This window comes from Parambassis ranga, chromosome 4 (genome assembly GCF_900634625.1).
Source record: "Parambassis ranga chromosome 4, fParRan2.1, whole genome shotgun sequence".
NCBI lineage: Eukaryota > Metazoa > Chordata > Actinopteri > Ambassidae > Parambassis > Parambassis ranga.
The window spans coordinates 12,492,057-12,506,690 of NC_041025.1; the positions used below are offsets into that span (position 1 = coordinate 12,492,057).

At 41.8% G+C, this 14,634-nt stretch overlaps 1 protein-coding gene across 3 annotated transcripts; it reads right to left on the bottom strand.

Annotated features, from left to right (window-relative positions):
* Positions 1 to 2,303: 2,303 nt before the first annotated feature.
* On the bottom strand, positions 2,304 to 14,478 carry sin3b (SIN3 transcription regulator family member B). 3 transcript variants are annotated; one of them, XM_028404001.1, is made up of 20 exons: positions 13,998 to 14,478; positions 12,796 to 12,902; positions 11,952 to 12,105; positions 10,508 to 10,873; positions 10,177 to 10,332; positions 9,623 to 9,751; positions 9,387 to 9,476; positions 9,155 to 9,273; positions 8,597 to 8,810; positions 8,049 to 8,165; positions 7,724 to 7,962; positions 7,333 to 7,516; positions 6,056 to 6,911; positions 5,475 to 5,644; positions 5,213 to 5,386; positions 4,641 to 4,733; positions 4,444 to 4,538; positions 3,638 to 3,836; positions 3,253 to 3,531; positions 2,304 to 3,148 (listed from the first exon to the last, which is right to left on the bottom strand). In XM_028404001.1, the coding sequence occupies exons 1-19, from the start codon at positions 14,106 to 14,108 to the stop codon at positions 3,295 to 3,297; spliced, it is 3,810 nt and encodes a 1,269-aa protein (XP_028259802.1). In that variant the 5' UTR covers positions 14,109 to 14,478; the 3' UTR covers positions 2,304 to 3,148; positions 3,253 to 3,294. The 3 variants fall into 3 exon arrangements, with proteins under 3 accessions (XP_028259802.1, XP_028259801.1, XP_028259803.1); XM_028404000.1 differs by having other exon boundaries at positions 2,304 to 3,531; XM_028404002.1 differs by lacking the exon at positions 13,998 to 14,478 and adding an exon at positions 13,455 to 13,968 and having other exon boundaries at positions 2,304 to 3,531.
* Between the last annotated feature and the right edge of the window lie 156 nt (positions 14,479 to 14,634).

The following is a 14,634-nucleotide window of genomic DNA, read 5'->3' on the forward strand; positions in this document are numbered from 1 at the left end:
CCTCTCCAGCACTCTGCTTTTATTAGCTCACCTTCACAGCAAGGTCTTTCAAAAATCTACAAGAACTGCACAACCTGACCTTTCTGAAGTTAGCGTGGCTGAAATGTTGATGAGAAATAAATGTGTGAAAATGTGACATTTCAGACTTCTGTGAAACTGCATAGAGTCATATAACATCCCACTATCAAGGTTCTGATATTTCCAGACACCAATCTCCTGTATAAAGTCATAAAAATAAATCTCTCCTGCCAGCGTGTCATGGGAAAAAAAACATTAACATTAAGGCTAATATTAAAAAAAATACATGTACTATTATTATTAGTTTTATACTGTCTGTGATATTACCATATGAAACAGCATGGTACAGCATGTGAGGCTCGCACTTAAAATGATCAAGGTAAGAGGCTGAAAGTAAAGATAGCAGAGTTTTATTTTCATGAACGCGACTGGCTTTGTCCATCCAGCTTGCTGGAGTCAGCAGACGCCAGAGTCCATTAAAGATGGGATGGTTTTGTTGGGCAGCCTCTGTCATGCCGGGAATCACAGGAACAGGAGTGGAATTACTAGTATTACTGTCAACATGTGTGTATAAAATGAAGATGTGATGTGACTGTATATATCAGTGGATCTCAAACTGGAGCAGGATCACTTTTAAAATTAACTGAATCTGAAAATTTTGGTTCTAAGACCTAAAGGGACAGTTCACCTCAAATCAAATCAACATGTTATGGTTGCTTTCCCTGCTCTTTATCCATCCAGATAGTTTTGGTAAGTTTCTGCATAGTAGAGATAGTAATGTAGAAAAATACATAAAATTTCTGCCTTCTTTTCAAAAACAGCTTGTGGTACTGAAAAACATACTATAAAAGAACTCATAATAAATTCTAGAGGTCATGACCTGTTACTCAACAGAGTCCACAGACCAGGTTGTAAGTAAATGAATTACTGCCAAACCACATCACTGCACAGAAGGTAAAAACTGCGTCTCCACCAAGGAGGCACCACATATGTTTACATCAACTCCGTCACAGGCCTGAGACTGTCATCATGGGTAGATGTACGCCACTTTCTGCAGTGATACAACTGCTCGATGGATATAAGTACATCACTGAGAAGGACAATACATACAAAACTCCACCACCAAAAAAGATAAACAGCACTGGAGTAACATGAATATTAGATTATGGAGTGGTCTGTCCCTTTAAGTACAGATGCAGTAGACAAAAGTGCTGGCAGTGTTTGGAGATTTGACGGGTTTTTTTTTTTTTTGCTCTGTTCCCGGTGGGCAGACTGAGTCTGACACAGTTCAAGCATGCCAACCAGGAGAAATGAATCATCCTGTAAAGCCTGAAAATCTTGCTTCTTGGCAGAGAGGAAGCAGCCACAAAAATCAAAGGAGGACACAGTTAACTTTGTGATGAATCACCATCCACAAAGCCCTCATAATCCAACAGAAAAAAATCAACAGAAAAGAAAACTGTTCGTTCCTGACCCTGGAAGCAGCAGTTAACAAAACAGACTCACCGCAGTGCCCGTTTCCAGAGCTTCGGGGGCTTTTAAAGATATCACACACAATCTCCATCAGCAGATAACGTATGCTTAAATAAATCTGAATATAATTTAAAACAAATAGATGAAAAATGCTATGACAAGTGGGTAAACTCCATGCTCTGAAGGATCAAACACTACTTAAAGACATATTAAGACTGTTTTGCAACACTAAATATTGCTTTAAATTTAATCCAACACAACCTCTCTGCAATAAAGGAGTTGTTCTCTGTTCTCCACCTCAATATGGCCCTGCTTAAGAGGACTCACCAAAGGGCTTTCTGATCATTAGTGTAGTAAATTATAGGGTTGTGGATCTAAGAACAGAAGTTTGACCAAAATCACAACACGTGATTGTTTTCAATCCAAATGACATCCATTGATCTTGTAATGTAGCCTTCTTCCATTAAACAGGTTTGACTACAAAACAGCAGGAGAGTTTAGTGAAAAATGTTTTGTCACTACAACACAACACCATGGTCATTATCCTAACTCTTTGGAGATCCAAAACGCCAGCCTCTTTGAAGGAGGTATAAGGATGCGTCACTTGCACTGAAAAACATGATTATCGGATGATACTTTTTTTAAAGGCTTAGGGTAACTTTGAGTTTGTTCTACATACAGTTGAAGATTTAAATATATCCCATTTATAATCGTTATAGTCGTCATTTATATTTACTAGACAATGCATCAACTGAGTCTGCTGATGTGTTTATCTTCTCTGAATGCAACAATCAACCTGTCAACTCAACCTCTAAGAAGGTCACAACTAGGTTGTTTATTTTATAACTGATACAGGATAAATGTTATACATTCTATTTTTAACACTGATATTTTGTTTTTATTTTCAATGTCAGTATGCAAAAAAAGGACGATGCAAAGTAAACATTTGGTGAAATCATGAATATGATACATAATTTGACTGCTTCATCAATATAACCAATTAAATTTAAGGACACCTTGTTGCCCTGGTGATAACTTGTTAAGCTACAACACAAGAAAGGGGAAAAATACAAAAAATCGAAACACAAACATCAATAGTTGGCTGACAGCAAACACTGTAAGGAACCACATGATCTTTAGATGAATCAATCAACTCATGTAGATGCATATATAAAATACAGGGTCCCTGTTGTATATATGCACATACAGCAATAATGCAGTTACTTTAATTGTAGAGCCTCCACTGGGCCTACAAACCAACAAAATGAAGAGAGCAAGATACACATACATACACACGTTTACCATTGTCTCTCCATTTAAACACACATAAACCAACCAACAAGCAGAAGGCTCTCTGGCTTTAGAAGCTAAAAACTACACTTAAAAAAATAAAGAAAACAGACATTCACATTTCTGAAAGAAATTCCATGATCTCATGTCTGATCAACAGTCTGTCGTCAGTCATACCCACTTTAGTGCCACCAGAGAAGCTAGAGTGATGAAGATGCTGACAAATATGAACTCTGTTTGTGCAGTTTGTCTCCAGCTTTGTCCCAGAGGACAGAGTTCACTCTTATTGATTACTTCACTGTCTGTTGGTCCTCGTCTCCCCATCATCACTCCTTACTCTACACTCATTCACTGCCAGTTTCTTTAGCTGTGAGTGAAAGTGAATGAGTGACCACATGGAGGAAGGTAGAAAGTAGAGACTGCAGCCATTTATGTTTAGTGTGCAGATGTCCTTTAAGTCCATGCATTTACCTGTGTGTGCGTACTGTGTGTGTGTCCATCTCTGTGCGGCCTCTACGGTGAGGAAGGGGCTTTGCTACTGCTGTAAAGAACCTGGTATCTGTTGACCGCTTGCCCTTTCACTTCGGTTGACAGGCAGGTAGTCTTGCAGGGGATGAGGTCCTCCTCCTCCTCACCCATCAGCCAGTTCTGCACTGAGCGCTCAGCCGACGCTGTAACGTGACTGGCCAGCCAGCCCTGGTGCCACTTGTCAAAGCGTTCATGCTGGCTTGATGCCACTCTGTGCTGAGACTGCAGAGGAAGGGGGAAAAATGTCAGAGCCTCATCTGTAAGACAGAATCTAACAAGAAGGGCAGCACAGATGCAACATCATGTCTACAATTAAACCCCAGCCTACCTTCCTGGCTTTGACCAGTGCTCCTCTGCGGTACATGTAGTCCTCGGAGTTCATGACAAACACCATCTTATGAGTATTGAGTTTAAACCGACAGTCTAGACTCCCAGCATTCTCCACGCCCAGCTGGCGGTGCCACTCTCTCCTGCATCGCATCGCCTCCACCTGTCGCACCTGCCAGCGACGGAAACGACGCAAGTTCCTGACAGACGAGACACATTCATTAGACCATATCTCAAAATGACCCAGTCGGACTTTACATGCCCTATCTGTGATGTGATGGTGCATTGACACATACTTGTGGGAGCAAACCTTTGAAAAACTTTTTTACAGCCCATAATATTTTACATTATTATAGGCTGACAACTGACTGAGAAAATGTGAGCAGGAGCCGTGACCTTAGCTACAGATGTATGCTGTTAATAATCTGTCTCAGATTGAACATTACATTATTTTTCAAGCAGACATTTTTTCTCCTTCAGCTACATATTTAAATACAGCGTGTCCAACAACCAGCTCTGCAGAAATACAGTTCTGAAGAACATACACTAGTTTTAGTTGAGACAGATGATTCATAATCATTTCGGTGCCAATTATTTATAAGTGCCAATGCTAATAAATATTACAGAAATTATGCTGAGAAAAGTGTAGTACTAATAGTGTGCAAAAATTCAATCTTTTCTTGAAAAAGGTCTTACTGCTTTTACTTTTCATGCAGTAATGACAGGGCTTGTGTCTGTACACACAGCCTGACAGTAACCAGTTAATGAATATATCTATCCATATATCCTCAGCATGTTAAAACCTACCTAGGCAGAAATACAGGTTTGAAAAAGTAGCCCTCTGCTTGCGAGCACAGACTGGACTCTGTTCCTACAAACTGCTCCATGTAGCTTGACAGGCACTGAGGGATGAACAGAGCATGTTACAGTAAATCACATCAATGTTTAACCAGAGTCAGATTATTCATTTCAAAGTTTCTGTGTGGATAGGAGTGTATAAATACCTGAACATCTAGTGGGTCATCAGCCTGGGCCTCCTCAGTGTCCAGAAGCTCAATGGTCATCGTCACATGACCCTTGTTTTGGATAAACATCACCTGATGACAAACAATACAGACATATGTGAATTAACTTGGATATAAAGAAGTCCTTTATCTGTTCTCAGGCTTTGACAGACGAGTGCTTACAATTGACCCCATAATCATATTTTATACAGACTGCAGCTCTACTTTTACATCTAGAGATTATAATAACCCCCAAAATACATATATTTTCAAACTCACAAGGACTGCTTATGGTACTGTGGTACAACTGGCTGTAGTCAAGCGAAGGCCCCATTTGTGACATAGAAATTAAAACTGAAAATGATCTTTGTAAGCAGCCTAAAGCAGTCTTATGCTACAATCATGATCTTTGTCCCTAAAACACTCCCTAACAACCATTACCATTTTTCTGGGCACTGACATTTACACTGAATAGCATAATTCTACAAAGTGAAGGCTCATATAACAAAAAGTAAAACAGCACAGCATCAAGGACAAATGTTCTATCCTGAGCTACATTTACAGGGACTTACCTTGAAGCAATTCTCTTCAGCCATGACTCTCTCAGCTTTCCACTGGTAGCTGGTCTCCCAGGCTGCTCTCACACACTGCGAGGACAGGTTCCCTCCAGCTGCCCCCCGCTTCCTCTCAGCCAGGTACAGATCAACCACCTGCAGACACACCTCGTCGCTCACCAGGTGCTGCAGCTGAAGTGAAACAGATGGAATATTACAATATGGATGTGTTAAATTGTCTAAAGTGAGAGCCAAGTGTAAAAGTGTACATTTTGCTTACCTGCCGAATTATGTTGTGGATGACCTTGTCAATAGTGAAGCCGATGTAGGCATGAATGGTGAACATCTCGCGCAGTGTGTCTTCATACTGTGTAGAGTCTAGATTGCCATCAAGCAGACTGCGGACCATATCCAAGAAGGCGGGGTAGTACTCCTCCAGCTCCACCTCGCCTGTGGTAAAGAAACATGACATTTGTTACAGTGGTTAGTAAAGTGACACAAACTTTCTTAAGGTTGTCAGGATTTTTAACGAAAAGTAGGGATTAACAGCTAAGACAACAACTTTAATTACATTTTTCCAAGTTGCAAAAATTTGGAGGGATTTGGAGGAAAGTTAGCTAGGGTACACTGGACATCACCTACAGCTTGATGGACATTTTCTGGTGGTTCATGACATCGATCTTAACTGGTTCTTAACAAATTTGCACTTTTTATTAAATATTTATTAAATATCGCCTCAACTCAATTTATCACAATACAGTATAGCACAAGACCACTTACACTTAGCTTATTTGTCCATACAGAAACAAACTTTGATAATACCCACTTTAAGAATTGTAGAACTAGCAGAGCTAAACTTACTGGGCTGTTTGAGGCGGAGCTCCATGGCAAGGTCACATGCCTTTTCTCTCCTCCCTTCTGCCATCAGCAGCCTCTCTCTGCTCTGCTCAGCTCGGTGCTCCAGCAGCTGTCGTTCAGCTTGTCGGTAAACCCGGAGGAGCCTTGAACACAGAGTCTGGTGCAGCCGCAAGAAGAAATACCAGTTGTTGTTGACAAAGAAAAGGTTGTAAACGCCATCCAGCTCCTTCTGGTGCTCTGCTTCAGGATCACGCAGGTCCACCTTCTCCCCAGCTGCACCTGAACTCGTTTCCATGGGTGTAGACCCAGGGGTGGATGCAGCTGTTCCTGCAGGTTGGCTCATGCTACTGGAGGTGGTGGAGACCTCTGTGTCTGCGGGTTGGGATGGGCTGCAGCGCCTCCTCCTGGATTCACCGTTTAGGTGCTGCTGTGGTTGGGACTGGGTCTGGGACTGTGTTTGAGCAGGTTGGGGTTGAGACTGACCACCTGAGGCTGCTGATGGTGCATTATTAGAATTACCATTTCCTCCTGCACCTGCAGTTGCTCCGCCTCCTCTCTCTCCTCCCTCCTCAGGCTCAGCCTCTTCATCTGTCCATTCCTCTGTGTCACTGAGCTCTCCACGGCGAGAAAAGAACAGGTCAGGGACAAAGTGCTGGATGATGCGCTTGATGTGATCCTTGTCATCTTTGTGGATGGTGGGCTGCCGTTTGACATGGTAGATGATGAGCGAGGCGGCGTCCTCTAGTATCTGTTTGTCCTCGTATGTAAACACCATGTGAGGCTCACTGGATGCGGCTGCCCCAGAGCCATTACGGCCTTGTTGGCCGACTCCGCCCTCTTCTGTGCTCTGCTCCTGACGCTAAGATGAACAGAAGATAATGATAAAAATGTAATGTGACATTTACTGATTCAGTTTCACTGGCCTCAGAGAAATGAACATTCCTGCAAAAACTGATGTGGAAGCTATGGTGTGGCTACAAAGCAGCCAGTTATGTTGCGGTTAACATCCATGTCTGATGTCTATATAGAGGAGGACTTGAAGAAATATCATTCACGGGTTTTTACAAAGTCACAGTGAAACTGAACTTTCAGATGTGACCTATCACATCCAAACTGTAACATATTTGACATCTGTAAGAAAGTTTGTCTTTAAATGTTCTCAGTTAATCATAAAGTCCAAATGAATATTTGAAGAAATTCCCCTCAAGATGTAATCGGGTGCTTTACACCTAATTCGTTTTTCATCATTTTCATGCAAAATACAAGATTAGAAGATTTACCTCATCATAGATGCTTTCAATCTCATTGAGAAGACTCTTTGACCGGAGAGCCTTCATGTCGTTCTGTTTGAAGTTGACTCCTTGATGGTCAAGAGACTTCAGGTAGGCCTTTTCATACTGCTCTCTCCAGATCTTATTGAACCCCTGCTGGGCCTCTCTCCACTCTTCCTCCTTAGCTTTCAACCTGGACAGAAAATGCAGTTTTATGCAACCATGTTTATGTTTATGTTTATATTATACCTTTGCACATGTAAATGAAGCGTTTGAAAAACGCTCTCTGACTAAATGGCATAAGCTTTCATAGCTTTATCACTGCACACAACATGTGAGGTGAGGATTTGAGATAAGATCAGTAAAGACATCACACTCAAAACAGAAAAACTGTACTAACCTCTTCAGTACTACAGGCACAGCGGTAGCGGGACTTCTCTTCAGTCCCTCAATGATCTCAGGGGCTTTGTCGCCATATATACGATACACAGCACGGCGCTGGATGACCTCAGAGGTGCCACCTAGGCAGTCATCTAATCTGAATCTGTCCTGGTCTTCTGGTGACAGGCGGGACAGCTTCTTTTGGACACTCTCCAACACCCTGATGGTGGCCAGGTTTGTCTCCAGGACAACATCCAACTAAAGACAGGTGTTGGAGACAGTGTTAGTGACACAGAGCAAAAAGTTTACAAGGAACATAAACAGAAATCTCACAATGTACATACCTCAAATCTTTCATCCTCACAGCGATGCAGCTGTTCCTCATAAGGAGTCTTTTTTGAACTGACGAAGGTTGAGTCTTCTGACCAAGAGGGGAAAGACACCCAGGTGTCGTTCAATACCTACAAACACAAAGATGTTTTAAAGTTAACACTCAAAAAGATAACCTTGTCTCTAGCACCATACGTGATACATACTGATAAGGACTTCAGTGGGTTCCTGTTTTGGTTGTACTTGTATGCACGTGCCTCTGTATGCTGTTTCACAATCACATGGATGACCAAACACACATTCTGGTCCTATTTCAGTGGTCTATAGGTGGCAGTACTGTTCTATATGTGATGTTCTAATGTTCAATACATCAGAATAAAAATAAAACTGCTAGTAGAAAGCCTAGAAACAAAGGAGGCTTCATGTACAAATGCGTTCAAGATAGAAATAACTTTTGCATTTAAACCTCAAGACCTGGCAACTGACACTAAATAAACACTAAAATTACAAAAACAGATCCAACAGTCGATCAAGTGACATTTTAAAATGAAAGTCGCCATACCTCCTTGCATAGGGCAGTGCGCCCACTGCATTTAGGCTGCTGGTAGGTCTTGGGAAGTGCTCTATAGCTGGACCCAAGGCGCTTGCAGGAGGCATAATCTACCTCCCTGCCCCCTCCCCCCTCCATGTAACGATCCGACAGCCCCGACACAGCATGAGAGAGCTCTTTGTCCCCTAGAAATGACTTGAACTGTGTATATAGTTCAGGAAACTTCCTGGAAGGAAAGGATAAGGATGATGAATGACAGGTAAAGCAGAAGAACACCATCTGACCTAAAGGCAAGTGTTCTATCATGTTTAAATTTATAAAATGATAGATCAGTACCATATAGATATAATTTTAAACAGACCTTAAAGCCTTTCACTAAAAGCTACCTTTTTTACATGTGTTGCTTTGTCCTGCATTAATAACAAAAACCCTTTTTACATGATGATTCCCTAGTGTCTATAGTTTGGTCAGGCCCCTGCAGCTAGAGTAATAATTCATTTATTCAATGTTTCCTCATTTTACCCAGCCATTTCACACATTTATCCAGCTGCACTCTCTGCATCCACGTACCCCAGGAAAGGAGTGACTAGCTGCAGCAGTTCAGCTCCTGAAACCACCTCCTGGTTAAACAAGGCGATGCAGCGCAGGAAGTTCTCATACACTTCCTGGCTTTTAAATAGTCGACGAACCTGAAATTAACCATGAAATGACAGAAATAGAGAAAGTTTTAAAAAAAGACATGCAGTGGCAGTGGGTCAAAAGAACAGTATGATCCACAGAAGGTGAAATACAACACACTTACCTTATCAAAGAAGGAGAATTCTCTCAAGACTCCATGTTTGCCAACTGAAGCAAAGGACTGATCTTTGGTACATGAATACTTCATTTTTTTCTTAAAAAAAAAACAAACAAAAACTCATTTTGACTGCTTCAGTTATTGTAATTGGTGCTTTTAAAAAGATACACAGAGTTACTGATACCAAAGCATGCATACTTTGGAGCATAGCCAGGGACGATTCTCCTCATAAAAGAACTTACCTTGAGCAGTGGTGACATGTGCTGCAGAAGTATGGGCCGGGGCCTCTTCTTGTTCTGTTTGGTTATCGTGTCCTCATCCTCTGGCCTTTTTAGCTGCTCTTTCCCCCCTGTCAGTGAACTCCCTGTGAACTACAGGAGTGAAAGCAGAAATTTATACTTTGCTGGACTTGAGTATAATTAAACAATTGGTGAAATAAAACCATTAATCATTCAAAAACTTAGCAAGGAATTTTCTCTTGAGCTTGCCAAATAATGTCCCGAGTCCTGCCTGATCTATAGTAACTGATATCAAATGTTTTGACACTTTGAGACTTTCAATTATTTTTTCAAAAGAAAAACGCACATGTTTTGCATGGCTGCATGGACTATTAAATGTGAACATTATCAGCACGACATTTCTGTCAGCAGGACAGAAATTCAAAATGTCATTAGCAATTCAATTGTGCAGTCCCCAAAAAAAATTAAAAACGAGAAGTGTTGGTCTGGTGCTAAGACTTCCTACAAATGTTGAAAGCAGAACAATATCTATGTGTCTCTGTAGTTGCTTGACTGACCAGTGATCTCTTAGCATCAGGTAGGAATTGTCCAAACTCAGCCAGCAGGTCTTCCTGTCCTTTAAATAGACTGGCGACTTTAGAAAACACCTCATCTTCTGTCATGCCACTGCTGCCTCGGCTGCCTCGACTCTCCTTCACCTCCAACTGCTCCTTCTGAAAGGTAAAAAAAAATACGTTTGCATTTGAGGAATCAGAACTATTAAAATAAAAAGTGCTGATGACATCTCAATCACAATACAAACTACTTCCTTGTAGCCCCAAAAAGCACGTTGCCTATTCTATATTCTAAAATATGCAACTAAAACTTAAATCACAATTTCTGCTGTACCTGATATGTGTGTAGAATTTCGAGGAAGGCTCTATAGATCTCTGGGTGGTCCAGGAAACGGTTTTTAATCTTGTTTACGTAGCTGATGGCACTATCAAACTCTACGGGGCTCGTCTCTGAGGCAGATGGGGATACAGATGAGGTGGTGGCCTGATTTTGGCCCTCTTTGCTGGTCAGGGGAAGGGAAAGTCTGCTGGGAGGATCTGGAGGTCCTGCTGCGGTCGAGGAAGATACAGACTCTGATGGGGCCGCCTTGACTTCACTGTTCTGGGGTTGTCCAGCTTTGGTGTGGGTGGCAGAGGCACTACCTGAGGTCGCAGCCACAGCAGGGGGGGTCAGACTTTTCCCTTGTTGTCCTGGGGAAACCTGCACGGGTAAACAATGTTAGAGAGAAGCTAAATTATATGAGAGTGCATTAGGCTACCAGTATTTACTTCCATTAAGATTTTAGGGGAAATACTTTCTAGTCCAGGTCGCAGTTTAGTCTACAATAAAACACTGCTTTGAGATGGAACCGATTGGAAATCAGCCCGTGAGGCCACTAGATTTCCACCCCTCTAACTCACACAACAATACCCCTTGTGAGACTTCAGCTATGAAGTTAAGGCCCATTAACTTATTTGGACCAATAAGCATCCTAAAAAGAACTATAAGAATCAAGACTATGTTTAGGTGTGATGAGTGTATATGGTGATGGCTTGTTTTCAAGGATGACTTCAATTTTTGTCAAATAACTGCAACTTTTAATGGTATTTTTTAAGTAAATGGGAGATACAGGATTTAAGCATATGGATGTTTTTGTATATATCTACATATTCGCATTTAAATGGTCTACTCCATGTGTGTAGTTGTTCATTCCCACACACAAAGAGTGAAGGTGGTGAAGTTTAAAAATGTACACAGATTTTTGTTTTAATTTATTAAAACTGATTCTTAGCTGAAGCCAACTGCTTTGAATCACTTTTTAAAAATCATACAAGAACACTCATTTAAAAAGTTATTGTGGAAGTTATTGCATTACACTGACATGTATCAAACTATCCACCTAGAGATTCTGACCCCCCAAAATGCTTTTCATAAACACCTTGCATAAACATTGTTTATATTCGTTTATTATAGATGTTGTCAACAGACTAAATGTTTGTTTCTCAACAAAACAAATCCACAAAAAGGCGCACTCTGGGGGTAAATCTAATTTGACTACCAGTCAGACAAATTTGCTACCACATTTTGTTGTGAAACCCTCATCACAGCTTTTACTGAGGCAGAATACGTCGCTGAAATTCAATGAACACCTGTTTCCTCTTAAGAATTTAAAAGAGCTGTGTGTTTAAACATATGGTAGCTTTCAGTGAATTTGAAATGACGAACTGCTGAAGATTTCGACAGATAAATAAAACATAACTTTTTTGAATATGTTACGTCAGCAGGAAGAATGTCTTACCTGTGCAGAGAATGGAGACTGAAGGAAAGCCACCCCATTCTTAGGGACCTCTATCCGATACCCCGGCGGCAGGAATGCATTGAAGCCCAAGACTAGATCTGGGTGCCCATGGAACAGCTGTGACACACGGTTTATCACTCCTGGTGTGTCAATGCTGTGCAAGAAAGCAGACAAAGACATTTTAGTGGTGTGGATGACAGAAGCACTCCAATATTGTTTACCTTAGTCAATACTGAAAGAACAACGTGTGCTCCTGGAAGAGTCAAATGTGATGTGATGGCAAAGAATCATAAGTCATGGACAAAGGCATGTGTTTTAGGTAACTAGTGTTACATTTTTGCTGCCAATCAAAATTGGAGCTGATGACGACCCATAACGGCTGCAGTCATTTGGCCTGCAAGTGAATGCCAATTGTACCGGTTCCCACTGCAGACAAAGGCCAGATGTTAGTGGATCATAGTGGGTTATTTGTCCAGTGTGAAAGAGGCTAAACAAAGAGGTATCCAGGTCTGGCAGAGAGGCAAGGTAGTATAAACGGTAGGAATGAGCGAAAAGCTGGCAATGTGGAAGGAGATACAGGAAACTCAGGAAAAACTTCCAATCAAACTTTCTTTCTTTATCACTCTGTCTAAATTAAGCTGTGTCAGCCATCATCATCAAAACAGGCTGACGGAGCAATATATACCAGGCACTTGTATGCTTGAAAAGTGCATCGGAGGAAGATGCAATGTGTAGTTTATCCACATGCTCCTCTATCCCCATCTTAAGGACCTGTATAAGAAACTATTTGAAACACATTTCTAAAACTAAAACTTATAACTTCTGCATCATTCGGCACTGATACCTCTGTGACTTGAACTCTTTCATGATGTCGAGAAACTTGTTGTATATGCCGGGGTCATTCGCAAAGCGAATTTTGACTTGGTCCAGATATGACAGGGCATCTTCAACCTAAAGAGAGGGAGGTAAAATACAAAATCATCAGTAAATCACAAAGCAGTGTCACCACTGTGTGGACAAGCATATTTCCCCTACAAACAGTAATGTTAAACAGGACAATGGCCTGTCTGCCCATACTACGACGTGTTCTATTAATAAACACTATCAAATTTCTACCAGTGCCACCATACACATATAAATACTTGCATGTGTTATGTGAATATTCACATTGCTGTATGTGAGATTTTGCAGAGGAAGTTATCTTTAGCTTTCTTCATTATCAGTCAAAGTGCTACATCAACAAATCCACTAGTTAGCAGTGTACGCCGTTTAAAGAACCGCTAAATAAATAAATAATCAGGCAAATATAAGACACACCGAGCTGCTTTTGTTCCGCAGCTCTCCTCATCTACGAGCTAGTTCTGGTAGCGACAGAAAAAAAATGTGTGTGTGTACGCACAAAGCATTGTGACAGCACATCTGAGGAGGGTTTTTTTGTAGCTAACGTTAGCCAGCAGGCAGTCAACTGACGATAATAACTCCACCAACACTTACAACACCTACCCGCATACAATTTTATACAATACGTTTAGTCACTGCTGATCCCCGGCCAACCGTGTCGTGTTGGTGAAAGCAGTACGTTCTTTTTTAAAACACTGCGACAACAATGAAATGTGTAATGAAGCTGCTAATCAACTGAAATAGCCGTTCTTGGCTAGCCAGGCTGACGTCCTCCACTTTGTTCAGGGTGGCTGAAAACGAACAAGGAGGAACTTCCCACAACCGAGGACTGAGTTAACGTTTGCTCAGTGTGGCTGTTACAGTAAATAGGAAAGTATCCCCAACTGTGTCACTCCACTGCCACACACAAGCACACGTTCATTAATGAAATACAGGTTCCACGTCTACCCTTAAATATCAATGTTCGGCTGTTTAGCTATGAATTACTTTTAATAGGCCAGTGAGCTAACTAACGTTAGCCAGTCGTCCCTTTCACTACTCTCGACGACAGGAGAGAAAGAGAAAAGCCTCAAATCCAATGATCCGACGAACAAAATGGTTCTGACTCTGAGGGACTTTTCCCTTGTCGTGCCGTTGTCTTCTTACCTTCAGCTTCTGGAAGTGCTGCTGCTGCACTTGCTTTTGTGTTATAACGTAAGGCTTGTCTTGAATTTGGTTTATTTGCTTCGCGGTGCTGTGCGCCTGAATCTTCGCCATTATCCGGGCGACAGGAGGCTGGAGAGCCTCTACCACAACTTAAGAGGGAAGCTTCAGTGTTACCTCCAGTTGTTGGCTAGCCGACAAACCTTGCTCTCGGTCGGGAAGCCAGCCTGCCAGCAAGCAACCCTACTTTGCCTTGCTGGACAGTCTCGGTAGAGAGAGGACGGTAAATCCAGCAGAGTGGAGGGTGATGACAGACAAGCTGCTACTCGCTGCGACTTTGATTAAACATCACCATCGAATCGAACAAGCTGAGGCAACGAGTGACGGAAAATAAGCTCGGGGACAATGGTTGCCGTTTATCGTATTTAAAATAACTATCGCCTGTCTCTTTAAATTCGGCGGCAGCGGTCTGTCTTGGCGTCCGGAAGCCAGAGTAGGAGTGAAAAATTGAAAAAAAGGGAGTGAAAAATTGAACTGCGCAGCCGCAGCGGTGGGAGGAGCCGAGTTCACAAGAATCAGATTGCTCCACTCCCCCTTCAATGCTACAAAGGAACAATGTTTCTCCATGCAAAACGATCGT

Excerpts from the sequence above, each read along its gene's own strand:
- sin3b (XM_028404001.1), bottom strand. The coding sequence starts at position 14,108 with ATGGCGAAGATTCAGGCGCACAGCACCGCGAAGCAAATAAACCAAATT. Across the intron at positions 8,811-9,154 it reads CTAGTCACTCCTTTCCTGGG|GAAGTTTCCTGAACTATATA; the intron begins GTACGTGGATGC and ends CTTTCCTTCCAG. Across the intron at positions 4,539-4,640 it reads ATGACCCACTAGATGTTCAG|TGCCTGTCAAGCTACATGGA; the intron begins GTATTTATACAC and ends TTCATCCCTCAG.